At 52.9% G+C, this 27,895-nt stretch overlaps 1 protein-coding gene across 6 annotated transcripts in view; it reads left to right on the forward strand.

The window, feature by feature from the left end:
• Positions 1–27,895, forward strand: part of SCUBE3 (signal peptide, CUB domain and EGF like domain containing 3) — a 99,576-nt gene that overhangs the window by 17,642 nt on the left and 54,039 nt on the right. For all 6 annotated transcript variants that reach the window (XM_075122120.1, XM_048826546.2, XM_048826549.2 and 3 more), the window contains exons 2-4: positions 910–1,032; positions 4,840–4,965; positions 16,954–17,088. In XM_075122120.1, coding sequence (XP_074978221.1) covers positions 910–1,032; positions 4,840–4,965; positions 16,954–17,088 — 384 coding nt within the window. The remainder of the gene's footprint in view (positions 1–909; positions 1,033–4,839; positions 4,966–16,953; positions 17,089–27,895) is intronic.

Below are 27,895 nucleotides of genomic sequence, written 5' to 3' on the forward strand. Positions count from 1 at the left end.
GGGGAGGCCGGGGGGGGCAGAAGAAGGGGGAGATGGGGGAGAGGAGACCTGGGTTGAGAGAGGAGGAGGAAGATTTGTTTGACATCCTCTCCCCCTGGCTCTCCGCTCCGGAACAAGGAGTCAGGAGGATGGGCCACGGGTTAAGTCACAGACTGGGATACAGGAGACCTAGGTTCCGTTCTTGGTTCAGCCACAGTCTGACCTTGGGCCAGTCACTGAGTCGCTCCGTGCCTCATCTGTGCAGTGGGGATCATAGCCCTGCCCGGCCTCACGCGGAAGGTCTGAGGATAAACTCCATTGCTGAAAGGGGGGCCGGATGGAGACCTAGGCAGAGTGGAATGTCTCCGGCGGGGCTGAGAACCCGCTTCTGCAGACATGGGGAGTTTAGTCACTAGTCATTGTGGGGGCTTGGTGCTCTCTGGCTGTGCCGGGGAGAAGGCTGGCCGGGGAATTTTACAAGAGCCAAGAAGGGAGCGGCGCTCTCTGACTGTGTGGGGATTCCCGCACCAAGCCCAAATGCTCATGGTTGAACTTGTTTGTACTGATCCTGATCCGGCTCCTGGTGAAGTCACCGGGAGTCTTTCCATTGATGTGAGTGCCGGCTGCGTGAGGCCTGTCCTTGGCAGCCTCAGCAGAGGCCAAGGGCTGGAGGAGGCCTGGAGACTGATGGCTTGGCCCTAGCTGAGGCCCTTTGATTGGGCATGGTCAGTGCACGTGGCGAGTCTGCCCTGCTGCTGCCCGTGCTGCACTTGCTCTGTGGCTACACTGCGAATTTCAGTCTCTCACGCTGATCTTCCACCCGCAGAGCAGCAGCAGCCAGGCGCAGTATTGACAGTCGGGGTGTTTTCAGCGCATCTCCAGGCAGTGCAGAGATTTATGATGTCGCTTCCTCCCTTCCTCCTCCCACAGATGTCGACGAATGCGTTGAGGGGACCGACAACTGCCACATTGACGCCCTCTGCCAGAACACCCCCAAATCCTACAAGTGCATCTGCAAGTCCGGATACTCCGGAGACGGGAAACATTGCAAAGGTAAGGAGCACGAGTTGGTCCAGCTGGGTGAAAAACCAACCCATGCTGTGACTGTGTTCTTAAAGAGTCAACAGGTGGAAGTTTTGTGAGTGCTGTGCTGGCTGGAGTGAAGGTCGATAGGTGGCTCTTTAAAGCCAGAGCGCTTTCTGCTACTGCTGCAGTCAGTTGTGCACCTTTATGGTCCTTTCCTGCCCAAATCCGGAGTTCGCCTGCAATTTTGGTAAATCCGTGGCACGTTAATGCTGTGGCTGCTGCTGTGGAGGGGTGACATTGAATCCAAAGTGGCTCTGTTTATACCACTGTGGCCTTGACTACTCTGACCCAAATGAGAAGCTGCAGTGAAGCTCTACTGTAGGATTGGACGACCATGCTAAAAACAGTCCTGTCTACACTACTACAGGTGCCCTGTTGCTACCAGCTGTGCCATGGGGGAATTACAGGTCCCGTTTTTGCCCGCACAGGGGCAGCTTCTGGGCCAGGAGGAAGCTGGGTCTTATTTTTAATTGAAGGGTGGAATTTGGCTCTGAATCGAGAATTTGTTAAAACCAAAGCTGGGATGGCCAACCTCCCTCCCCCGCACCACCACCACACTTTTAGGAAAAGACAGATTCCCGCGATTGTATCTATTTAAATTCTAGTAGGATCCACTGGATTTTGTTTTAAACTAATCAGCCTTTTCCTGCTGTGTTTGCAACCCAAACCCTGCAGCCTTGTGCTAGGGCATGAGACCCTGAAAGCATGAAAAGGACTAGAACACAGGAGCGAAATTGACTGCCCATTTGGCGCTCTGCCCAGCCCTGCTCAGTCCAGTACCCTCACTTCTGTGACCCCTGTGTAAGGTGCATTCCAAAATGATTTCACTGAAATGAAGAGCAACAGTAAAATGGTTGCGCTGGAATTTTAATAGTCCTAGCTTTTTGCATGATTTGAAATCACACCCTGGGATCGGAATAGACTGGACACAAATAGCTGATGGATTCATAGAATCATGGGACTGGCAGGGACCTCGAGAGGTCATCTAGTGAAGTCCCTTGCACTCATAGCAGGACTAAGTATTGTCTAGACCATCCCTGACAGGTGTTTGTCTGCATACAATCTAAGCTCAGAGATGCCTCACTGTGGAAAAGAGTGCATTAATAATCATCTTCAGCAATTTCAGGAAATCCAGTTAGGACTACTTCTTGTGTCAGAGGCTCCATGAAGTCCGCTAGAGATTTTACTATTGCTGTTGATTCTACATGGCGCAGATGCTAAGATACTGTGATGATTGGCAGCGGGGGAAAAGGTAGAGGTAGATATTCTCTGCTCTGAGCAATTCCTGCCTCAGGACTCTATAACTGATTACACAGAAGAGATTCAAGTTTGATCTCTGTACCTTCCCTTCCCACCTTTTTCATCTCTCTAGGTTGTTGGCACCATCCATCTTCTATGCCCCAGCCAGGGACACCTTGTGGAAAGCTAATGTAAAGATCTTGAGGAACTTTCTGCAGTCATTCCTAGCCTAAGTTCTGGGACCTCCAGAGGGGTCTGTAGGGTAGATACGTGGTCAATAGCCAAACGTAGCTCAATACAAGATGCTGTGTAAAGTGTTATGTCTGAGCATTACAGTGGCTCCTTGGGCCCCATAGTGCTAGGGGCTGTACCTATACATCACAAGAGACAGTCCTTGCCCCCAGCAACTTATGATCTAAATGTAGAAGAATGGAACTATTATTATTCCCATTTTTCAGTTGGGCAATGGAGGAACAGAAAGATGAAGTGACTTGCCCAAGCTCACACATGGGGAGTCTCTGGCAGAACCAGGCACTGAACCCAGATCTCTGGAGTCTGAGTCCAGTGTTTTAGCCACAAAACCATCTCTTCTAAAAAGTTGAGGGTTCCCACCCAATCACACCGCACTTTTAGCTGTTGTAATTGCATTTGCGGTGCAAAGCAGCCACCATCTGCAGAGATATTAGCCCCAGTGCAGTCCATGGCTGGAAACAAGAGGGCATGGACTGATAGTGGGGAACCATTGTACAAGGTTGGTTTCCTGCACTCTGATTACATTGCCTTCCATAACGCTTTCCTCCTGAGCACGACACTCATTCCTTTAAGCACCAGAACCAACTCTCACCCATCTCTGGAGTATCTCAGCTTCCACTGACATGGTGAATGGTGGAGAAACAAACAAAGAGATTAAAGAGACGACAGCCAGTCAGCTGAGGTCCAAAATCTAGGTTTTGTTGTGAGGGGAGGAAGGCATTCCTACACAGCTTAATAGGAAGCGAAACATTGCTGTGAAGTTCAACAAAAGAAAAGAAAATGAGAACCAATTTTTAAAAATGCAAATGACCCCCTATATTGCCACCGCCCCACACACAGCAGCTTCAGACTGAGGGTGAGAATTTAACAAGAGCCAGGAAGGGATTGGATATTTACACGGATACCAAGCATATCCAGACTTACTGTAATTAATGACGACAAAAATTTGGAAGGGATATTAAGCCTCATGCTTCAGGGCTTACGCTGACTTCTAACTCTTAAAGACCAGAATGAGATCTGTGAGGTTCTTACAACTTTCTTTCGATGAGTTGGTTGTGGCCACAGTCAGAGATGGGATACTGGGCTGAATGGACCTTGGATCTGATCCAGCGTGGCCGTTCCTGTTGTTCCAGCCTTTGTACAGAGGCACAAACCAAGAGAGTGAAAAACGGGCTTTAAACAGGGGCCAGGCTAGACTTGCTGTCACAGCTGAGAGAGAAGCAGAAAACACAAACTGCACCAACAGTGGAAGGTTAAACTGGATTTAATAATCCAAGGTGGTTTCGGTGATGATTCAAGTAATGACTTGTGGTTTTTTAATTGTACGTGGGTATATCCGGAGTTGTTTTATGTACAGTGCAACTCCATGGAAGATACGGCTGTAAGTTGGCAAAGAGGTCAGCAATTTTATCTGAACAGCATTACTTTAAACGTATCCGGTTCTTTACTAGACTAGCTTGCTCAGTGACCCATCCTGCCCTCTGTCCCATGGACCCTACTGTCCCACGGACCCTACTGTCCCACAGCGAGAGTCCTGCTAAGGAGGTGGGGGGAAGAGAGCTCCCCATGCAGGATGTTTGCATCCCGTGCGGAGCTCCATGGGAGCATCCTCTTTCCCCATGCACGCATTCACCAGCTGCTCCCCGGTGCGTTAGCAGCAGGGGCTGCTGCAGGATCGGCTACTCCTCTGCAAACACCCCCTGTGTCAAGCCCAGCTATCCTGATTTGGTGCAGAATGGGGATGGATTTTTCCCTTGGAGCCCACCACAAATGTCACGCTGTCTTTGCATGGCTTGTTCGGGTCGTGAGCCGATGGCTTCCTTAGGACTGCGACCGTATCTGACATTTGAATGCGTGATCCCTGTTTTGCATCCCGTGCCTGCTGACTTTTGGCAGAGGCTGATAACAGGCCTGTGGTTATGGTGCTTTGCTCCTGTGGAGCTGCTTTTGGCTGGTCTCAGTGGAGATGGCATGCCCATCTTTCCTGCCGTACTGTTGCTGTCATGTGATAGGGAAGCTCCGGAGTAACTGGGGCAAGCAGCACCAAAATGCAAGTGGGTGGCACTAGCCCACACTGGGATGTGTGATGTTAGGGGACGTGCATGTCGCCCTGACCGCAGCCAGTGTGGTGACCAAGAGCATCACATGTGTAATGAGTTAGCAAGTCTCAGTGAACCCCCATCCCGCTTAGGAAGCATGTAGCTGATCTGAGGTACAGCAATGGGCCTGGGGAGGGGATTCAGGTCTCTCACTGCTCTCTGGGGTTCTCTCCCCTCTCGGCAGACGTCGATGAGTGCGAGCGGGACGATAACGCTGGCTGCGTCCACGACTGTGTCAACATCCCGGGGAATTACCGCTGCACCTGCTATGACGGCTTCCGCCTGGCGCATGATGGCCACAACTGCCTGGGTAAGGATTTGGCAAGCTGCTCGGTGCGGGCGGGGATGGGGCCAGGTGTTTCCCACGAGTCTGAAGCCAGGGAATCTGCCCCGGCTGCAGAACTGTGCTCCGGATCTCAGTGCGCACCTTAATCATAGGATTAATCATAGAAATACAGGGCTGGAAGGGCCCTTGAGAATTCGTCTAGTCCACCCCTCCACCCCCCGGTCCTGAGGCAGGACCAAGTACCCCCACGCGCCACTGGCTGAGTCCTCAGCAGGGATTGACCCCACAGCTTCTGGATCTAAAAGTATGAGCCTGAGCTGAAGGACCAGCTCTAATGGCTTGAAGGCAGTAGCAGTCTTATAAAACCCTTATAGGTAGTCTAACCACTGTGGGATGGACATAAAGCTGGGCTGTGTTAATAGGGGTTACATTTCAAAACAGGGTGTTTCGAGCTTTCACAGTTGCAGAGAAAATGTGACCCCAGTGTAGTTGATAGGTGGGTGTTTTCCTGAGTCGGCAGGCAGCCTGAAAAAGCCTGCAAGAGGGATGGCTTGTTCCTTTCATCTCATTGGGGTGTTAACCCTGAATCCTGATTCTGGGCTTGAACCTGGGACATGTTGAGTGCTTCCTATGAGTTGCTGAGAACCTCCTGCTCCCATTGACATCAGTGAGGTAGGAGGGTGGTCAGCCCCTCAAGCAGCAGGCTCACAGTTCTCTGTTACATTGTGAGGCTGGGCACAGCAAATCAGTTCCTGTGGCTGAGAAGTCTCTGGTGGAGCAACCAGTCTCCGAGCCATTGCAATGTACCACCTCCCCCCTCAATGTCCTGCCTCACACGGGTGCAAGGAGGAGTGGCTCGGAGCTGCAGGGTGATCCATGTTCCCTCCTGCACCGCCAGACACGCAGTATGGCATTGCACAAATCCTCCAGCTGTGAGATTTTACTGCAGTGTTTATTGCTGCTGTGTCCCAGAGAGGAATGCAAGCTGCTCTAAGTGGCCAGTCCAGCTATCCGAGTTAAAGGGCCCCCCGCCCTTTCTCTAAGGTCAGGCAGACACTGCTGGGCTTCTTCACTAGAGGATTTATCATGGGAAGGATTTGTTGTTGTTGTCCTACATCTGTGTTTAAACAGACCCTTGCAGATCTCCATTCTCTGTCCCCTTTATCCTGATGGGAAACAAGCTTTGACTCTGGGCTGTGGAAGGATGAAGCAAGAGTTGATGTCTGGCTCAGAGCCTCTGCGCGCGTATTATTGATGAGACAGCTACAGCTATTTTGTGCGTGGACCTGCCATTTATCATGTGCAGCCAGTAGCACAAAGGGGCCCAACCTGGAAATACTGCAGTAGTTATGGAGAAATAACAATACATGGTGATTCTTTTCCTTGGATTGAGGATGATGTGCCTTCAAGGAGGCAGAGCTCTGTGTCTCCCCCTGGTGGCAGGAGCAGCGGTTGGACATGGCGGTGGTTATACCGACCAAAGAAGCTGAGTTTCCTTCCTGCAATCATCCCATCAGGCCAATGATTGCCAGGGGATGTGCCGGACCCATAGGCCTGATAAGTGGGGAAGCTGAATACCTGCAGGATACATGAGTCCCGTTTCCGCCCCCCCGCCCCACACACACATTGTAGTCTAAAGGGATGAGTGTGAATCCCAGTAAGTGAACCTGGACAGCTCCTGCCCCTCTGAGTCTACAATCTGTACTGAGCCCAAGTGGGCAACCCCCCACACTGGGGGTCAGTGGAACAATGTACTCCATGGTCCGTGGTGTAAATCCTGGCTGGCGGAGAACCTGCAGCGTGTCTGTGTCCCTGCTGTAGTTTTTGCCTCCCAAGAAGCATAATCGGGAGGGTACCAAGCTGGGTAATGACCATCTGAGACCTTCCCAGACCCTCTGTTTTCATCTGGAGCTCCCAGGTGTCTGGACCAGTGCTTTGCAAATGATCAGGACAATGGGGACTTGCACAGGGATGGGGGAAGCCTGGTGTCCTCAGTCGATGTCAGGAATGGGTATCTTGGAGGAAGCTGGGTCTCTCGGCTCTTCCTAGCCGAGCCAAGGTTCCTTCCTCCTGCAGAGCTGGGATCCTCAGTGGGTCTTTGTGCACCAGCAGGGTAGATGACTCTCGCTCAAGAGCTTGGTGTAAACTCAAAAGCAGTTGGTCCAGTAAAAGATATCACCTCACCCACCTCGCCTCACTAATACCCTGCAGCCAACACGGCCACAACACTGCAAACAAAAAAGAGAAAGTGTCACTTTTCTGCAGTGTGGATGGAATCCAACTGAGATGAAACAGAGCCCCCAGGATTGGGTCCGGACAATCCCTTGATGTCTCATTTTGCGCCTTCTGAAGAATCTTTTGAGCCCAGAAAACTGGCTTTGGAAATGTCCAGAGTCCCATTCCACTGCACAAGCTTCCCAGCTGGTGTGACGCCGGCAAGGCCCTGCACAAGGTCTCGTGGAATGAAACAAGGGAGGAGACTCCTTCAGTACGATAGCAACTGTGTGGCCCGTCCCCAGCCCGTGGCGAATTCAGAACCAAACTACCAGTTCGCTATTCCGGTGCTATCCTAAGATCCCCCTTCCAAGGCTCAGGTTCCCCTTGGTACCGCCAACATGCCGTGCAATCTGTCATGTAGTTGTACGAAGGGCTCCGTGCAGACAGTCTTCACGGCCAGCTCTAGCGGGCGAGCAGTACAAGTATCACAAGTTTTCCCCACTGAACTGGGAAACAGCATTCCTAGAAATTTTGCTTGTCGTCAGCAAGTCCTGGCAGGTCCGTGGACACCACCAGCCAAGAACTGGGACTCCCAGCTGCCGGGGAGTCTCGCTGAGCCGCTCATACGGGGAGCAAATCCTGGAGCGACAGAGAGAGAAGTTTTAAGCGGCGTCAGAATTTGGAAAGAACTAGAAAATGGAGAAGCAGGAGCCAACAGAATGGATGCGGGAGGGTGTGATGAGCTGCGATCCCCGCTCTCCAGCCGCATCCTGCCATGCCACCTTCCCTTCCCAGCCTTACGCCTCCCTTGCTCACTCATTCAGCCTTGTCAGGCAGCATTACACGAGCTCCCCTGTGATCTGCTGCCCAGTTTCCCCCATCTTCTCTGCTCAGATCTGTCCTGGAACATTCTAGGAGCTTCTTTTGCTTTCCCATCTTCCCGCTGTGCCCTCTCCCCGGCTCAACCTGGCCTGTCAATATTGCATTCAGTTACGCAGCTCGGTCATGCCTTCCCATCGTCCCCCATCGCCGGGCCCTGATCCCTTGCTCAGCCCTGCCCAGCCGCATTCTAGCAGCATCCCTGATTTCTCAACTGTGGTCTATCCTCAGCTCTGCGGCCTAGAATCCAGTGTGTTAGAAACCAACACAAAAATGTATGTTGGGGGCAGAGCATCTTTTTTTTTTTTTTTTTTTTAAACCAGTTTTTGTTGTGTCTGGATGCAGCAGTAAGAACGGCAGCAACAGCTGGGAACCTTCAGAGACTCATCAGAGTTCTTTAAACACTGACATATCATCAGTGAAATGCTGACTCCCGCCCACCGCCCCTGCCCCTGGACCTCGTGCTGAAAGATCATAATCTCCCAGTTACGTATTTCAGACATGTTATTTGGGAAAATTGCTGACAGGAGGGATAGCCAGCCCCAGATCTCAACCCTGTGGTGGTATCTGTGAGCACGGAGCTCCCCGGGGGCTCCGAAATGGCAGCACCTAGCGATCAGTCCCTGCTTGGCCTGGGGTGGTTATTCCGCACGTAGGTGACAGTGGTGTCCTAAGGCTGTTCCTCATTCTGTGGCGGCACCCCAGGAGTGCGGATCTCCTCATGCCAGGAGAGAAGATCTGTGCTTCCCCGCTGCCCTGCCCCAGCCCTGGAATCCTCGGAGGGGCCATGGGGTCCAGCACAAAGGGGTCTGAGATGCAGGGACAGAGCGCGAGCCATCACGCAAGCAGAGGCTCCCTGCCATAGGGGCTCTCTGGGGTGGGTGGAGAGCAGGGCAGATGTCGCCCTGCACCAGGCTATGCAGCTACAAATAATGCTCATAGCCTCCTTCATCCTCGTGTGGCTGCATGCCAGGCAAGCGCTAGCTGGGTTCGTCCTCAACCACCCCCTCTGCAAGGCTGGTTGCCTTTACAGGTGGAGAAACCGGGGCATAGGGGGCGGGGGGGTCACAGTGATGTGCATGGTCACACAAGCAGCCAGTGGCAGAGTTGGGGGTAGACTCCAGGAGATCAGCCAGCCAGCTCAGCCTTGGGGGGAGAGGGGAGCCCATCACACCGGGTCACCATGTGAGATGGTCTCTGTCTGGGAATAGCCTCCTGAATCCTGCTTCGGAGGCTGAGGAAGCTTGGTTGCTGTGTAGCGAGTGCTGAGTTGCAGGAGAGTAGCATGAGGAGTCAGGAGGGCGGCAAAGGAGCAGAAGTTCCCCACGTCAGCATGCACACACACCTGCACAGCCCTGGGTTTTGAGAGCTGCAGACCCCAGCTGCCAGGAGTGCATCTGTGTCTGTGGGGGAAACCAACATGAGCTGCCTCCCCCAATGGCCCTGCTGGCATGTGGGTGTGCGTCTGGCAGGGACATTCTGCTCTTCCCCTGCTACCCGAGAAGGGACCAGCCTTCCTCGGATGCAGGAGCCCCAGCTGCCCGTTCCCTTGGCTTGTGCTTGAAGGTCAGCCCTGCACCTGCCAAAATAGATGAGTTAATAGCAAATACAGCAGGGATGTTAACCAGCAACCAGGGTGGGTAAATAATCCCCGGGCCAAGACAAACCCTGCATCTGCCTACAAAGAGGTCGCACATCCTGTCCCCTATTGTAATTAGCACTGCCTCAACGGAACTAGCAGGCCAGCTACCCTCCTGTAGCATCAGCACCCCTTCCTCCGTTGGCACCCTCTGTGGTCGCTGTGGGTAGGGGAGAATAGCACAGTGGCTATTAGCACCCGGGGGGAGGGGGGTAGAGAAGCCAAGGAGATGGAGCAATTTACAGTCCCTCTCGCATCAGATCTCCGCAGAAGAGGTGGAAGTGGCCCCGTGCTGATTTCACTCTCATTAGCGCCTGCAGCGGGGTCGGTAGTGAGCTCATCGCTGGGGGTTTATGCACACATACGTTTCGCATTAAGCCTCATCACCGGGATCGTGCCGTCCTCCCCGTTAATAGCGAGCCCGAGATTTACACAGCTGGAACCAGAGGCGGGAGGGGTGGCCCTGCCTTCCTTTCCCAGGAGATGAAGAGCCCAAGGAAAGAAAGCAGTGGACGTCATGTGTTTACAAAGGTCCTGGCTCCAGCGGGAGGGCCGGAATTCCACAGGATGGGTGAGAAGAGGCTGTCTGCAGGAACTGGGAGCCACCGGTGCTGAAGGGTAGCTGGCTTTAGTAGACCTTGGCCAACAACAATCAAAGCATGGGGAAGGGGGATTATTTCACTGTTCTTCCCCACCCCTGTGAGTGTCCAGCTTTATCTTGATTCCTCCCAGTCAGGTGCCTCAGCCCAGGAGCTGGGTGCTAGGTAATGGGGACAGGATGAGGTGGGAAGCTGAGATCCTGCCTTCTCGTGCTGCTTGGGGTCTATGGGGCAGCGACCAATGCTGTAAGTGTGCCCCCTACGTGAGCCTCACCCATCCTCTCTCATGTGCACTGAACGTTTGGTTTTTTGGATGAGAGTTGTGGGAAGCAGTATAGCCCCGGGGACGGGGAGGAGTTTATCAGACAGAAAAAGCCCACTTCCTCCTCGCATGGATCTCTCTGCCTTGTCCCTGCGGCTCACCCAGGGACCATTGCTCTTTGCTTGCCCAGTGACGTTCCCTTCCCACTCACAGGGGTCTGTCACTCTGATCAACTTCCCTGCTTCTTACATTTCGCACCGTTTTTCCTTGGTTGGGAGACCCCCGCCAGCCAGGACAAATTCTTGTTCCCCTTGTATCAAACAAGCTCCCCCCAAAGTTTTCTTGGGCACCATCTCTGGTGGCTCTTCGCTCTAAAGCAACAGCAGCCTTCTTGGTGGCATGGAGAACCTGCTTCCAGCCAGTCTCCACCTCCTGTGAAATGGCAGCCAAGGTCAGGGTTAGACCAGTGATTGGCAATACTCACTGCTCTTGATTTACAGATGCTAGCTGTCCTCCCAGGAGGAAGGCCACATTTCACAGAGAGGGTGTGGGTAAACCAGAGTAATTAAGTGACTTGTCTATGCGGGATTCCTATCTTGAGACTCCTGACCTATCTGATTATTCCTCTCTTAGACCAGTGGGCAGTTCCAGGCAACCAGCTGTCATTAGCTTTAGGAATGCAACTGCTGGAAAATAACTCTAGGTTGCACGTCTAAAGGCGTCTTTTGGGCTAGGTTATCAGCGGGTGCAGGTGCTGTAGCTATGCCAGTTTACACCAGCTGACGGTCTGGCCCTTTATCCGTGGCGCTCAAAGGAGGGTAGGTCTCCATTATCCCCATTTCACAGGCAAGTAAACTGAGGCTGTGTCTTCACTGGAAAAAATAAAAAGTGGTGTTCTTTCCATCTAGAGAGTTTTCCTGGTGTAAAATCCTAGTGGAGACAAGGGGCAGATAGTTATTACCTAAAGCTGGCTAGTTAAGATCAAACCTATACCCCACACCTGGGGTTTACCTTGTCTAGCTGCATCCAGGTGAAAACTCCTGTGCCTTTTTTGGCAGTGAAGACCTAACCTAAGGCACAGAGAGGCCCAGTGACTTGCTTAGGGCGTTGCAGTGAGTCAGTGGCAGAACTGGAAATAGAACCCAGGTGTCCTGACTCCCAGCCCCATGCCCTGTACGCTGGACCATGCATGGATCACACCTGCAGCATGGGGCACAAGGCCCTTGGCTTCAGCACGACATCTTCAGTGCTGTGGGGAGGGCGTGTGTGACAACGAGGGTGGGATCTGAGTAGCAGGCAGAGCCCGGGGTTGCTTCTTCCATCCGATGAAGTGAGCTGTAGCTCACGAAAGCTCATGCTCAAATAAATTGGTTAGTCTCTAAGGTGCCACAAGTACTCCTTTTCTTCTAGGACTTGTAGAGGATTGTCTGCAACTTAGACGTTATTAAAAGAAATTCTGCCATGCAACCCCCGCTCCCCACCCCAAGATCCCGAGTGACCTTTTGAACCAGGATAGGAATTCAAGCCCTCGTCTCGCCACAGCGGCCTTTTGGCTTCTGGCTGTCGCCCTTGCATTTAATAAACCAGGCATTAGGGGCTGCAGAGCCTCATTTCAGCCCTTGGGTTTGAGCCGGTGCCTTGTCGTTCCTGTGCTGAGTTTGAAGGAGAAGTCGCAGGACGCTAAGCTCCTGTTATAAGTGAGGGATTTGAAGGGAGTTATTGGCCTGTATGGAACATGGCTCAGCTGGGACAAAAACTCAAGCTAAGGAGACAAACCTCCTGCCACGGAACGGGGGGTCCCTTTTCTGTCTTGCTGCCGGCTTTCCAAGCTGGCTACTGCCGAAAAACTGGCTGGAGCTAGCTTGGTCTGTGGAACAGTGAGGGCAAAGAAAATTTCCATGAGGAAAATTCTGATGTGGGGGTACAAATCCAAATGCCTTTTCTGAGGTGATGTGGTCTTTTATTTTTCTCTCTGGCTTTTATTCTTGCTCAGTCCCCAGGTCGAGCCACCTTGAGCTGTAATCTGGGTTACGTTTGCTAAGCTAAGCAAGGTTAAGCTGGGGAAGTGCATGGCTGGGTGACGTCCCTGGAACACCTGGGTGGGAGTGTTGTCCCAGACCGTGGGTGTCAGAGCTGAGCCATCATCCTAGCGGCGGGAGGCGCTGGTCTGGACTCTGAGTTGAATCTGAGTGGTGTGAAGGGGCCAGAAGGCAGCTGTATCAGCCCATCTGAGAATTCCCCTGGTATAGGGGAGCTCCTCCCTGGCCCTGGCCTGTGTAACTCCACGCCCAGGTCTGGGGTGGGAGACTGGGGGGAGCATGCCAGGAGTGGGTGATGCTCAGCTGGTGCATAGTCCCTCAGGGACAGCTGGCCTAGGTTGGAACAGGGACTCAGGAGAGTGCAGTGTGCCTGGAGAATTGTAACTGGTTCTCTTTGCTCAGCAAAGAAATGGGGTTGCTGCCTTTTGGGTTAAGTGTACAACTGAGGTACAGGTCCCTGTGTTCAGGGCAGATCTCCTGGCCCTTTTTCTAAAGGTAGAGATGCTAGCCACCATATCCTGGGTAAATCCCAACTTGGGGGTTTATGTTCTGCTGAGTTAAATTTCCCCTGTAGTTTCAATTCACTCTGGTCAGAAGCTGTTGGATTCCATCCCAGAGGTGGCTGCACTGCAGTGGTGGGTGAAGGGCCTCCTGCATCTCCTTCATGGGGTGCTGGAAGGATGAGCAGAGAAGTTGTTTGGGATCCTTGGATGAAAGCCAAGCATTTGTGTATTCTCTCTTCTCATCTCTTTCTCAAAATCAGTGCACCTGTGCCCTTTCAGCGAGAGACACCACCCCGTAGCGATAGGCCAAATGAAGAGCAAACCCCTGAAGATGGGGAGGAAAGTTACTAGCACTGGCCGTAGCTTTGGACTGCGTGCTGTTTTCAGGAGATAGCGAGTCCTGAGAATGCCATGGGATGCTACTCTGTAGGAAGCCCTTCCAGGGGGCAGCCTTGCCCTCCTGCTTCTCTTAGCCATTCATGACCGTCCCATGGGGGTTTTCCCCCTGGGTTCCATTCGGAGAAGCAAGTGATTGTGCCTGGCGCCTGCCAGCAAGGATTGCACAAAGGGTGCTGTTTGTGCGTGAGAGCCTTGCATGTGCAGGTAAGGGTGGGACGTCACACGGTGTGGCTGTGTACCTGGTGGCTCTCAGCAGGGCCAGCTCTCGGTGTTCTGCCAGCTGGAGCGTAAAACATTTTCACAACCGCCACAGCCCAGAGTGGCTGCCAGCCAATTAGGGGAGGAAAGGGGTGTGGGGGAGCAGCACAGCGCTGTGACGCGCCCCCTGGCAGTTGTCACTCAGGCTGACCAGTCGCCCTGCTCACCTGCCCTGCGTCTCAGCATGAGTGTGTGCCTATGTGTGTCTCTGTGTAAGAGTGTGTGTGTCCTCAAATATCTGTGTGTGTGTCCAGCTGTCTCTGTAGGTGTGCATATATTTGACTTGGCATGAGAGGGTACATGTGTGCACACATGTGTCTGTCTGTAAGAGGCCATGTGTGGACTTTGTGCATCCTTGTGTATGGGGGACCGTGTGTGTATTTTAATTAGCGTCTCAGACATTTGCTCAGGTTTTCAGACCTGATCTGGAATTCCTTCACTCCACACGCTGTCATCAACCTGCTAGTCCAGCTTTTCCGGAGTCCGCTCCACAGCCCCACTGCTGATGTCCGAGGGGCTCAGCTCTCCTCTTAGCTGCTGGGTTTGAAACGCTTGAGTTCACAGGAGGTTTTCTTTGGCACCGGGCCTCTCGCCTCTCATCCTGCTGCTTTCCCTGCACGTTTGGAGGGGAGAGGTCTGGTCGTATTTCTCCTCCGCTCTTCACGGCTTTCTAGAATAGGGTCCAGGGCAGGAAAAATCCCTGGATGGAGAAGCCGCATCATCCCACAGATCTAAGTGTTTCAGGCCAAGGTGGTAAAAGGGGATCTTCAACTCTGTGATCTCACTGCAGACCAGTCCAGCACCCAGTGCAAGCCCCTGCCATAAGCTGGCCTGGTGCCTGAGAGAGAAAACAAGCTGAGAATTCTGTCCCCAGAACTACGTATTTGTAGGAGCCGGGAGATGCTGGAATCACTCATCCATAGGCAGACCTACTAGTCTGTTAGGTTCAGAATGACATGGTGAGCTCTCAGACATCCCAGGATTCCCCTCTGACAAAGCAACGGCGTGTTGATTTTGGGTAGGCAAGGGGCCAACTGAGACCTCTCTCTTTCTGCTAAGCCTGGTTCATTTTGCTACCTTCTTCTGCTCACCCCACTAGTCTGTTTTGTCGACCTGTCGCATCCTGTCTGACACCTAGATTGGGGTGACCTCAGGCGAGTCCCTGTATCCCTCTGTGCCTGGGTTCCCCATCAGTACAATGAGCATAACAGCCCTGCCTTACCTCACAGGGCATGGGAGGAGAAGTATATCTAAGATTGTGAAAGCACTCAGATATTAAGGTAAGGGAAACCAGATAAGCACATAAGGTAGACAGTGAGTTCTCTGGGATAGGAATTGTCCTCTTTGTGACTCTTCTGTACAGAGCCCACCGCAATGGGGCCCTCGTCTTTGACTGGTGTTTATAGGTACTGTCACAGCGCAGACAAATGATGATGGGAATCCTCTCTATCTGGAGCTGGTCCCATTGCCATCTTTCCCCTAAAGGACTGTGATTCTTGTCGCTAGGAAGTGGATGAGTGAGTGCATCTCCAAGGCATGGCTTGCAGTCTTCTATCCAGCCAGCCTTCATTTTTAACCCCAGGCTAGATCTTTGGTCCTCACCGTCAGGCCATGTGGCCTGAAGAACATCTGTGTGGCTCATTCAGAAGCGCAGTTCTTCACCTGCCCATTGTGTTTGTGTACTTGTGCCCGTATCAGAGGCAGCTGGGTTCATGTCCCATCCCCAGTGGCTGCCATTGCTGTCTGCGTAATAATTCGCTGGGATCGTGGCGGTCCGACAAACTTGTGGGCTGTCGTGAGGACAGGCTGAGATGCTGAACACTGACACGGGGTGTCAGTGGGAACCGTGGGGCTAACTGCCTTGGTTCAGCTTGAACAACCTCACCCATGGTTTGCAATGAGTTGGAGTGCGGGGTGGGATCTCAGTCGAGGTCATGGTGGTCAGATGTCCAGTTCACAAGCTCAGCATCATAGGGGGTGCTCACCAGACCTCTGTTAGTCGTTGCAGGGGAGTGTGTGTTTGTGTGTGTGTGTGTGTGTGTAAAACTTCCACAATCTCTGCTCATGCTGTACTTGTGCTGGGGGCACTAGGAGACTCTGTTCTCCAGAGGGCAGTTAGGAAAGCAGTTTGGCTCTTGACCAGGGTATGGAGCAAGGGAGGCTGGAGCTCCTCTTCCAGCCAGGCTGATGCTAAGCCAGTCACGCTCCATGAGCAAACAGCCTTTGGGCTTCATTTTATTAAACCAAAATAGGCAAGAGGGCAGCAGCCAGATGAGGCTGCTGGGGATTTGAGTCTCTTCAGAATTAATTCTCGGAGCAAGCACTAAGCTGAGGTTTCTCTGCTCCAAGTAACAAACGTCTGGCATTTTCAGGCCTGTTAAAGGGCCAGAGAAGTTGGCTGGGCAGCGTTTCGGCCCAGATGTTCAAACCCAGTACCTAAAGTGAGGCTCCAGGGTGCATATTCAGGCAGTGGCTGTGAATAAGTGGCATGGCTCTTCAGAAGTGCTGAGCACCCAGCAGGCATGTCAGGTACAGGAAGAGGCTTCCCAGGGATCTAGCAGACAAAAACCTGGCCACTTACATATTCACAGAGGAAGGGAATTGAGTTTCGGAGCCAGTGTAGTGTCGTGCAGCTAGAGCAGGGACCTGAAAGTCAGGACTCCTGGTGGTTCTTCCACGTCTGCCACAGACTTCCTGTGTGACCTTGGATAAATCACGTCCTCGCTCCGTGCCTCAGTTTACCCATGTATAGAGTAGGGATTATACCTGCTAGAGGAGTTGTAAAGCTTAATTAACCCTACTATTAATATACATAGTGCCTGTTCCACAGTGTTTTACACAAGAGGGTAAGTACCCCACTCCCATTTGTATAGAGGGGTCAGTCAAGGAACAGAGAGAGGAAGTGACATATTCAAGTCTCCACAGTGTGTCAGTGGCAGAGGCAGGAACAGAACCCAGGTGTCCTGTTTCCCAGCCCAGTGCCCTAGCCACTGAGAAATGCTGCCCCCCATGTAACCACTATGTGCCTCAGTTTCTCCATTAATAATACTGAGATGGCTTTCAGCCATTTGTCTAAAGCACTGTCAGGTCCCGCTGCAAGCGCCTGTGGGACTCCCTAGCACAGTGTGGTACTCTGGTGTACTCGTGCTTAGACGGAGAGTGAATGCGTGGTGGTGGTGAACGTCGCACTCATTCCCTCTCTCGCTTGCCCTGGCAGATCTGGATGAATGCTCGGAGGGGAACGGCGGCTGCCAACAGACCTGTGTCAACATGATGGGGAGCTATGAATGCCACTGCCGGGACGGCTTCTTCCTGAGTGACAACCAGCACACCTGTATCCAGCGCCCGGAAGGTTGGTCTTTAACGGCTCTCACTCTCAGCCCAGTCACAGAGCGCCTCCCCCTACCTCCAGCATCTCCTTTACGGACTGCAGTGGGCAAGGAGGATGGGCAATCGCTTGGACGCTGGCGGTGTCTCAGGCTAGAGAGGGGCCATGATCTATAGGCCTTGTCAATGCTTGGGAGTACAACCTCCAGCATAGCTGCACCAGCGCAAAGCCCTGCTGTCGATGGGCAAAGCCACCCTTTGCCCCCTATGGAGCTACCTCGGTGGCTGGCTATTGATTGGGAATTGGCCCTGATTCCAACGATGTAGACAGGGTCTTAGCCACGATGACTCTCGCTCATGTGCAAAGAGTTGAACCAATCCCTAGCGCAGGGCTGGGACTGACCCCTTTGCATATCAGCCGGGACTATGGGGTCCAGTCTCCACCTTCTGAGGCCCACAGCAGGAATCGGCTATTGGGGCCGGGTGAGCATCCATCGCTTGTAATGGTAGAGGTTGGATATTGGCGAGTCTTGGTCTTCCCATCAAGCTGTGTGTGTCCTAGCCCTGGCAGAGAGTTCTTTACCCACATTGTGGCAAAAGTCATGTTTTGAGCAGCTCCTATCCACTGCTTGTACATTTTGCATTAGCCTGCCAGGTTGGGGAAACCCACCTCTCGGCATCACAGGGTTAAAGCACCGTCAGCTATCCTTAAACACAGGACTTACTGGTTGTGCCCTCTGTCTAATCAATGGTGCCGGAACAATGTTAACAGTGGGCGTGCCGAAGGCAGAAACCATGTCCTTGGGTTGTTGTTACTACTTCAAGCCAGGGGGTATGGCAGCACCCCTACTTCCAGCACCTGTGTATCTAATTTACTTTATCTGGGGATTTATCCCATGCCCATCACCATGGTATCTGGCATCATACCAAGGCATCTGCCTCCTTTATGGCTTGCATTCTTCCACCAGGGTAGGGGAACGGTTGTCGTACCAGGTCAGCAAGTGGAACAGCTGTTGCAGCCAAGCATTCTAGACACTTAATAGAGTAAGACACCTGTCATGATGCGCCATAGCAGACATTGAGCATGGCCAGTTCGGTTTACACCCGTGGGGCAGTTGTTCCCAGCAGCAGCCTTGGTGGGCGCGTGGGCTGCTGCGTTTGGATGCTGGCTGTTGGGAAAGTTTTTGGTGGAGGGTCTGGAGTCACTTGCCAACGAAACTAGATCAGCTCTTTGATCCATGAATCAAAGCCCTTGCAGGCCCCTTAATAAGGCACCTGAAACAATAATACCAAACGGAGGACGTTAATCCATATCCAGGATGTTTTATTAAAGGAAAAGGTACCAAAAAACTGCATGCCAATCCACAGGACTCGTCTTTGCTTGCCAGTACTTGTATTGATCCTGCTGTCTCATTGTCGGTTCTAATTCCCTATTGTTCGAAGTAACCTCTTAGGTATGCTGGAGCATAGGGGGGGGTTGTTTCAGTGGGTTTTGTTTTTTCTGCTTGGCAAGCATCCGTTTTGGTTTGCTCTTTGTCTCTCTGCTTCCCTGGCTGCAGAAGCCCACGTAGCAGCTTTTATCCTTTGAGTTGCCATGTGAATTTCACCCGCCTGGTGCCAGATTCCGAAAGAGCCATGTGGTTTAGTGGGTTGAGCCGGGACCTCCTGAGTTCTGATCCTGGCTCTGACGCGGTGAGAGCTGAGCATTAGGAGTCGGGAGTTGCTTTTCTATCTCTTCCACTGCGGCTCACGGTGTGAACGTGGGTGAGTCCCTTCCCCGCTGCACCCGTTTAAAAGGGGGATGATGCAGGTGTACTTCTCAGGGGAGCGATGAGGATTATTTAAGGCTGGGAATGTGCTATTGTAACCCGCCATTCAATGTTAGGCGTCCCCTTCTGTGCCCAGTCCAGAGAAGAAATTCGTGCTTTACGGCGCCCAGCTGCAGGACTGGCCCTTTAACTCAAGCTCTACAGGCTCGTGCTCTCGCTCTTGTGATTCCCCTTGTAACCAGCATGGAGGTTGAGACGCTATTTACCATACTAGGCGTTTCCCTTCTTCAACCCAGAGAGCCCCTTCCGGGCAGAGGCCACCTATGTGGGGAGGAAGTTTAGCGGCTGTGCGCTGGATCTGGCCACAGTGCCAGCCTCCTGTTGAAAGTGTCTGAGCCTGGCCAAGTTCCTGCAGACCGAAGACCCTCCTTTTGCTGCAAGAGCTATTGCAGAGATTGACTGGTTGGGGTGCTCCACGCCCTGGCGATACACATCACTGCTGAGTATCAGAAGGGTACCCGTGTTAGTCTGTATCCACAAAAACAACGAGGAGTCCAGTAGCACCTTAAAGGCTAACAGATTTATTTGGACATAAGCTTTTGTGGGTAAAAAGCCACTTCTTCAGATGCAAGGAGTGAAAATCACAGATACAAGCAGAAATATACTGGCACGTGAAGAGAAGGGAGTCCCCTTACAAGTGGAGAACCAATGATAACAAGGTCAGTTCAGTCGGGGTGGATGTGGTCCACTCCCAATAATTGATGAGGTGGTGTCAATACCAAAAGAGGGAAAATGGCTTTTGTAGTGAGCCAGCCACTCCCAGTCCCTATTCAAGCCCAAATTAATGGGGTTAAGTTTGCAAATGAATTGTAGCTCTGCAGTTTCTCTTTGGAGTCTGTTTTTGAAGTTTTTTTGTTAAGGATGGCTACTTTTAAATCTGTTATTGAATGTCCAGGGAGATAAAGTGTTCTCCTACTGGCTTTTATATGTTACCATTCCTGATTTGTGTCCATTTATTCTTTTACATAGAGACTGTCTGGTTTGGCCAGTTTACATGGCAGAGGGGCATTGCTGGCACATATCACATTCGTAGATGTGCAGGTGAATGAGCCTCTGCTGGTGTGGCTGATGTGGTTGGGTCCTACAATGGTGTCGCTAGAGTAGATATGTGGACAGAGTTGGCATCGGGCTTTGTTGCAAGGATAGGTTCCTGGGTTAGTGGTTCTGTTGTGTAGTGTGTGGTTGCTGGTGAGTATTTGCTTCAGGTTGGGGGGCTGTCTGTAAGCGAGGACTGGCCTGCCTCCCAAGGTCTGTGAGAGTGAAGGATTGTTTTCCAGGATAGGTTGTAGATTGTTGATGATGTGCTGAAGAGGTTTTAGCTGGGAGCTCTACATGATGGCCAGTGGTGTTCTGTTATTTTCCTTGTTGGGCTTGTCCTGTAGTAGGTGACTTCTGGGTACCCGTCTCACTCTGTCAATCTGTTTCCTCACTTCCCCAGGTGGGTATTGTAGTTTTAAGAATGCTTGATAAAGATCTTGTGGGTGTTTTGCCTCTGTCTGAGGGATTGGAGCAAATGTGGTTGTATCTTAGGGCTTGGCTGTGGACAATGGATCATGTGATGTGTCCTAGATGGAAGCTGGAGGTATGTAGGTAAGAATAGCAGTCAGTAGGTTTCCGGTATAGGGTGGTGTTAATGTGACCATCACTTATTTGCACTGTAGTGTCCAGGAAGTGGATCTCTTGTGTGGACCGGTCCAGGCCGAGCTTGATGGTGGGGTGGAAATTGTTGAATTCCAGGTAGAATTCTTCAAGGGCCTTCTTCCCGTGGGTCCATATGATGAAGATGTCCTCAATGTAGTGCACGTAGAGGGGCGACGTGGGAAGGAGGGTGGAGTGAACCTGCCCAGAGTTCTCCAGCCCTACAGGAACCTTTCCACTGGACTCGTTCCCTTCCCTCCGTTGTCTTTTCCGTCTCTTCCTCTCTCTTCCTTCTCTGCTTCTCATTCTCTCCCTTCTGCTCCAGTATGCTGCTCTCCACCCTCCTCTTGCTTGGGTTCACCTATCCTCACTGTTTCTGCTGCTCTTCTTTCTGCTGGACTCGCTCCCTCCTCACTTGACAGCTGGACTCCCCATGGCCGGGCTGGGTCCAGCATAGGAAGCTGTTTGCGGGAGTACCATGTGGTGGGCTGAGCCAGCACTGATTCAAAGAGGCCAGTTTGAGATGCCTGTGGCCTGATTTATTTTTTTATTTTTAGCGGAGGTGCTAAGCGCCTGCCACGCCCGTTAGCTTCAGTTAGAGCTGTGGACGCTCAGGGTTTCTGAAAGCAAGATCCGCAGTGTGCTTAATGTGGGACAGCCCATACATGGAGGTGCCTCAAATCATTGACCACTGGGTGACAGCTCCGCGGGCCACTGCACAGGAGCCTCTGGGTATATTGTTGGCAGGGCGTGGGTGGGTGGTGCTGTTGACTCATCTGGGGAGACTGCAGCCTCCTGCTGCAGCATTGGTGTCCAGCATGGAAGGCAGCTGGGGAGGTCACTGCAGTCAATCCCAGCCACCAGCAGAGGGGAAGATCAGGAAAGGCCAAATTCTGGGACTCCTGTCTCTCTCAGCTGGACTGAACCACAGTGTGATAACCTGTGAGATGACGAGTTACAGTTCTGTTGTCCCTTGGCCCGAGCGCTTAGCCAATATTCAAGGCCCTTGGCAGGTTGTAGGAAGAGAAATGGATCATCTAAATCTGGTATTTGTTTGGTGTAATCCTATTGCTTTACTGAGAAGGCACGCTAAGTCCTGGTTCCCTGAATGCAGCACAGACCAGCAACAGTGAGCCGTTTCCTTGCTCGCAATTCTCAAGCCTGCCTCACCGGCCAGTCCTGTGCCCCAAGAAGTTCTGTATCTGCTCCCTCTCAGGGCCATGCTCATGACTGCTTCTCGGGCTTTCTGCCTCGCACACCCACACAAACAGCTGCAACCAATCAATGCCCTCACCTCCTGCATCTGTAATTAGTAATGCAGAGGAGTAATGCAAGCCCCTGCCTTCTGCCCCAAACAAATCAACCCTCAGATTGGGCCCCCTGCCCCTTGACTTATGTTGGTCTCTGGTTTTCTTGCCATCTCTACACTTGCTGAGCTTCTTTCGAATGGGTGGAAAATACCCAGCAACAACTCACAGCTTGAGCACAACGCTTGAGGTCTGAATTAAATCATCATTAAAGCTGCCCTCCCCCATCTGCCTCTTTCAGCAATTGGATTTACATTTATTATCAGCCGGAGTTGCGTGTCTATAGATAAATGGTTTAAGGAGCAGGAAACATTGGCTAAAAGCGGGGGGATTACTCGGTTGGCAGGAAGTAGAAGGCAAGTGGGAAGTGCAGGAACAGGCAGGTGTGAGGTTTCTGTGGCTGATCCAAAAGGAATCCTGCTTTCCTGGCAAAGCTGCGCTCCTCAGAACCCTAATCCCGCTCTGGCGACGGAGGTGCGGAAGGAATGATTAAGAAACCTGGGAAGGCGGTCTGTGCAGTACAGGTTCAGAACTGGCCGTTCAGTCCGCTCTCCTGCCTCCAAGTATGGGCAATTCCAGGCGATTCAGTGAACAGAGAGGAAAAGCCCATAATGCACCTGGTCAGTTGGACAATGCAGACAGTGGGGAGGAGCGGGAAGAGACCGTCCTGACCTTCTATGGGTGATCAATCGGTGTCCCTGCAGCATGAGGTTTGATCGTCTCTTTTTAAAAGCTGCTATTTCCTCGGCACCTAGAGGGTGGTAGCAAGGGAAGCCTTGAAGCTGAGGCTGTGGCCGGGGTGTGCCTGCAGATTTAGGAAAACCAGAACCGAGACACAATAAATGCATCTTATGCAGCGAGTGAGTTCTAGGGTGGAGGGTCCTTTGCCGAGAGGGGAACGTGCTTAGGGGAGGGAGAAGGGTGATGAGGTGTGAGCTTCAAAGAAGGGATAATGGTCAGTAAATTGACAGCCTGCATGGGGCCCTGCTGGTGTACGCAAGGGCAGAGCTGGGCCTGCTGCATTTCAGCGTGGCACGCAGGATGCCAGGGGAGGGGCATGGCTGTGAGCTGGAGGATGGATGGCTCAGTGCTGGCGTGAAGGTCCCTTGCCTGCGTTCCCCATGGGCGTGTCTTGCACAGCGGTGGACAAGGGGCCTGGTTATAGCACGGCATAAAGGAGGGGTGCAAGTGGAGCAGAAAGTGGGGCTCAACTGGGAGAGACTTGGTCAGAGAGAGTCTCTGGGAGAATCTCTGTGTGGGAGACTCCTGCGCAGAGGTGTGAGACGATGCTGTTCAAAAACGGGGTCCCTGCTGTGAGACCAAGGCATTGATGGGACACAGGTGGCGGATCGGGAGGTGAAGCAGGGCAGCTCACACTTGCTCTTCTAGTGGGAATGTGCAGTGTGGCTCCCAGGAGGCACCTGTTGCCAAAGGGGATGCCAGTTACCTGTCCTGACTTCTACCATGGCTCTGCACAGAAGGGCTGCCAGAGTCTTCTGTTAATAACTTCTCCACAGTACTGTGGCTATAGTAACTTACATTCTCTATAGTGCCAAGCATTTTACAGGCCAGATGCAGGGGAATTGCTGCTTACCCCCTGGACGCGCAGGCGAGAAGCCGGGATGGAAGGCAGGAGCTGTCTAACAGCTCAACATGATGCTTTAGGGGAGCGAGTGGAGAAGAATCCTACTCCCAGGTGAAATTGCCAGCTGCAGCTCTCCTAACCTGGAGCTGGGCCAGCACGCCAGAACAAAAATCCTCCTGCTCTCACATGAAATCCTCGGGCATATTTAATGACGGCACATGTCCTGAAGATGCACCATCCTTGGGCATTGCATCAGTACTGACCTGGAAGAGAGAGTCAGCAACAGGCCCTCTCGGCAGCCCTGGGGTTATTGTTGGAGGTCTCCCAACTCTGTATTAACCCAGCTTAGCTGGTGAGAGCTGCCAGGATCAGAACCCAAGGTGGTGTGGCTGCAGGTTGCATAAACTATGGCTGGTAGTAAATTGAAGCAATAAAAAGCAAGACAAGCCACCGTTTGGATGAGAGGCAAAGGGCTGTGGCTGCTTTTCCCACCAACAAACAGCTCAGAAGTGCTGCGTGTGCAGAGCAGGTCTCAGAGGGCAGGGGCTGGCCAGGCAGGCCTGGTACTTGCTATTAAAGGAGAGATTGAGCAGTAAGACCGAAGAGAGGGATCTCACTCCAGGGACGGAATTAGGGCCACTGAAAAGGAGCTCGGTTCTGAGCACAATGGGGGTTTTCAGAGCCAGCCCGGAGGCCAGGACTCGTGTGGTTTGAACACAGGATGGTTGTAATTATGGACAGCTTGCCTGCCAGTGCAATTCGAGATGATCACCATTATCTAGAGCAGAGCTGCGCTGGATTTGCCATGTAGGTGATGCAAGGACAGCATGTGCAAGGCAGACAGGGTCTGGGCCTAAATGTTTTAACCCCTTCTGCACAGACGGACGGTGTAGCCTCGGGGGGATCTGAAGAAGTGAGACGAGAGCACAGGCTCAAAAAACCCAGCCACCTGTACCACAGCCAGAGCCCTGGCACTGCAGAACCTGCTACCCCTATGGCTGGCGATAGGCAACCCATCCCTGCAAAAACCAGTATCAGTTCCCATGTCCCCCACGCTCTCACTCAGCAGCCACCTGCAACCCCAGCTAGGCTTGGAGGGGAAGTCCCTTACAGTGGTGAGCCCTGGAGCCCTCGGTTCAGTCCCGTTAATACAGTGTGGGTACACTCCTGCCAGCCCCACCCGTGTGCCTGTCCCCACTGCCTTGTGCTGTGTTCATCCCACGTGGTCCTTGGTGATCTGGGGCAAAGCCAGGGTGTGGAGCACCTGGAGTCTCAGCCTTTTGGACGTTGGCACTGATACGAAAGCGACCCCCACAAGCCCTCGTCAGCTATAGCTTTGTAATGGGGAAATCCCAGGGGCTTCCCTGCTTGTTCTGTGACTGTGGAGAGGCAGGAGCATGATGGTGGATGTGAACTGTCCTCGTTGCTGTACAGCCAGACCCCTGGGGGGGCAGTCGCTCCATCCAGCACTGCAGCTTGTGCCCGGCAGGCTAGGCAGAATGCTCCCTCGGGTCTGTCCCCCACACATTCACCTCTTCATGTAGCCACTTCGATGCCGGTGCTCCCGCATCCCTGCTCTGATCTACCTGGGAAAGAGTTGCCCCGCTACCCTGCTCTGGTGTGTTGCACCCTGCCTCAGAGTGCCTCCTGCTGGGAAAGGCGTAGGCTCAGGGCAAGAAGACAGGCCTCCAACCATGTTCTAAACCTTGCCCTGGCTCCCTGGAGCGACCCTGTGTTGTGCATGGAGCCCTGTGTGCCTTCGAGTGCTGGATTTTCTGGGATCTGGAAAGGAGCTCCCGTTTCTAAAGAGAGACAATTAAAATGTAGCAGTAAAAGGCGAGAGAGCCAGGATGGGAGCAGGCCCCGTGGCAGGGGACTCTGGCCTTTCCCTTTGAGGAGGGAAGGTCAGAGCTGGCTTCGGAAAGGCCAGGACACAGTCCCCTACGACAGCAAAGTCCTGGGGGTTGGAGAGGCATGCTGAGGCATTTCATAAAGGGCACACCTTCCTGCAGCCCTGCTCTTAAAGAGCAGCTCCTTAATACTGAGTGCTGCCAAGTACGTCACCGCCTCACTGCCTCCATGTGGGGCAGAGAAGCACCAGGCTGTCCTCATTTGAAGATCAGGTTTAATGGAGGCAGCCAGAGGGCTGACACACCGGGTCAGTGGCAGAAGTAGGGATATAACCCAGGAGCCCTGAATCCCTGCCCCCTTCCTGCTCTGATCACTAGGCATCACTCCTCAAACCAGGAATAGAACCCTAGAGTCCTGACTTCCAGCTCCCCCTGCTCTAACCACGAGACCTCACACTCGACTCCTATGCAAGATGAGAAAAGAACCAGATACTGACTCCCAGAATCCCAGCTCTCCCTGCTCTAACTACGGGACATCACACCCCTCCCCACGCTGAGAACAGAACCCCGAGGCCTGACTCTACCCCACCTCCCCTCTGTGTTTTTAAGCAGGGTGCCTCTTGGTATATGAGACATCTCACCGACCCTATTCAAGGTATTCCAACCCCCTGAGGTGCCTTCTCCCAACACCTTCCCCTTGGGATCCCTCACTTTCTTAGCTGCTGGCTCATTTTCCAGTGAGTTCTTTTCGGAAAGGCTGCCATTGCTGACACCTCTAAGCTGAGCCAGTTACCTGTCCTGTGGCGCCCATAAAATGTTCACACAGTTAGTTCCCCTTTCCCCACCATAAAGCACCCCAAGAAGGCCCTGGGTTTGTGACTCTGCATTCGCCAGAGGGAGCCAGAGCCTCCCCCCCTTGAACTGGCCACATCTGCACGTCACACAGCGGGCAGACTCGTGGGGTCTGAGCACTCAGCATGGAATCTCTTCCTGGAACCGGGCTGTGTGTGTACACACCCCAGGTCCCTGCACTTCCCCCAGCTGGCTGTGGGTTTTGTTAAATGTTACATAAACTCCTGTCAGTGCTCCATTCAGCACCCGCTGGACCTAGCTTTTGGCGGCTGAGGTTACAGGTGACCTTTCCTTGTCTCCCGTCTGGCTCTAGCCGTCAGCAGCTCCTCAGCCTCGGGACCGGGACCGAGTCAGGGGGCAGGCGGGGAGGGGCAGAGAGGAAAAGGAGACTGTCCGGTTGACTGGGATGGGGGAAGTGTGTGTGGGAGCAGGGGAGGGGAGAGCATGGCTAAGATAACAAGAACCATAAGCCCAGCAGCTCCCCAAACCCTCCCCCCTCTGCCCTTTCCCCTGCTGCTCCTCAGGGCAGGCAGGATGTAAATCCTGCCTCGGTTGTCAACACTTCATGCAGCTTATGGGCACAGACAGACGTTACCTTGCCTCCCGCACCATGCCGCTGCCTTAGGATTCCCCTGGGGCACACACTGGAATGGGAATGTGAGCTGCCACTGCCTGGTCCCTGGCTCCTTTCCCCTCTCTCCGGGCGCTTTATTACCCAGCATAAACAATGCTCTGATTGATTTTGTGTGTGTGTGTGTGTGTGTGTGTGTATGTGTGTGTAGGCCTCTAATCACAACCATACCCGCCGCGTTCCCATCTCCCCGCCTATGCATGGGGCACGGCTCTGGAAAGCTTCCCCTTGCAGGCAGCCCCTGCAGGGCAGTCCTGCTACATGAGGGTGTCTGCCCTGGTAGGCCAGGTCCCGTACAGCCCACCATGAGATGATGAGTTACAGTTCTGTTGTCCCTTGGCCCGAGCGCTTAGCCAATATTCAAGGCCCTTAGAAGGTTGTAGGAAGAGAAATGGATCATCTGGGTCAGGTATTTGTTTGGTGCAGTCCAATTGCTTTACTGAGAAGGCACGCAAAGTCCTGGTTCCCTGAATGCAGCACAGACCAGCAACAGCAAGCCGTTTCCTTGCTCGCAATTCTCAAGCCTGCCTCACCGGCCAGGCCTGTGCCCCAAGAAGTTCTGTATCTGCTCCCTCTCAGGGCCATGCTCATGACTGCTTCTCGGGCTTTCTGCCTCGGGCACCCACACAAACAGCTGCAACCAATCAATGCCCTCACCTCCTGCATCTGTAATTAGTCCCCAGGGAACCCCCTCTTATGTTCTCCAAGTTCATGCATGTTCTGACTTGCCCATGCAGCGCCACGCCATGGGCAATGGCTTCTAATATTTGTTACTTTCCTCCATAAAGGAGCTTAGTTGCTTCTTCCATTGAGCTGGAATGCAGGGTGGGTGGCAGCCGGATCAGTGTCAGCAAGGTCTGCGATGTGGCTCAAAGACACACTTGCTGGCAGCCGTAAGCCCTTTCCAGCATAGCAGTCCAACATGTGTTGATCACATTGGGCCAGGCCTAGCTGAGTCTGAGATTCTCCTTCATGGCTCTGAACCGGCTGGATCTCCGCTTTCCTCAGGGGCCCAGCCTTGATGGGTTTGGGGCTGCATCTTGGTCAACCCCAACCTGAGTAGGGGTGGGATGGGATGAGCTGAGCTGGAGGTTGGAGCTACCTGGGGGAGAGGGACCAGGAGGTTGATTAGACCTGGTT

The sequence above is a fragment of the Caretta caretta genome, chromosome 21, assembly GCF_965140235.1.
Source record: "Caretta caretta isolate rCarCar2 chromosome 21, rCarCar1.hap1, whole genome shotgun sequence".
Classification (NCBI taxonomy): domain Eukaryota; kingdom Metazoa; phylum Chordata; order Testudines; family Cheloniidae; genus Caretta; species Caretta caretta.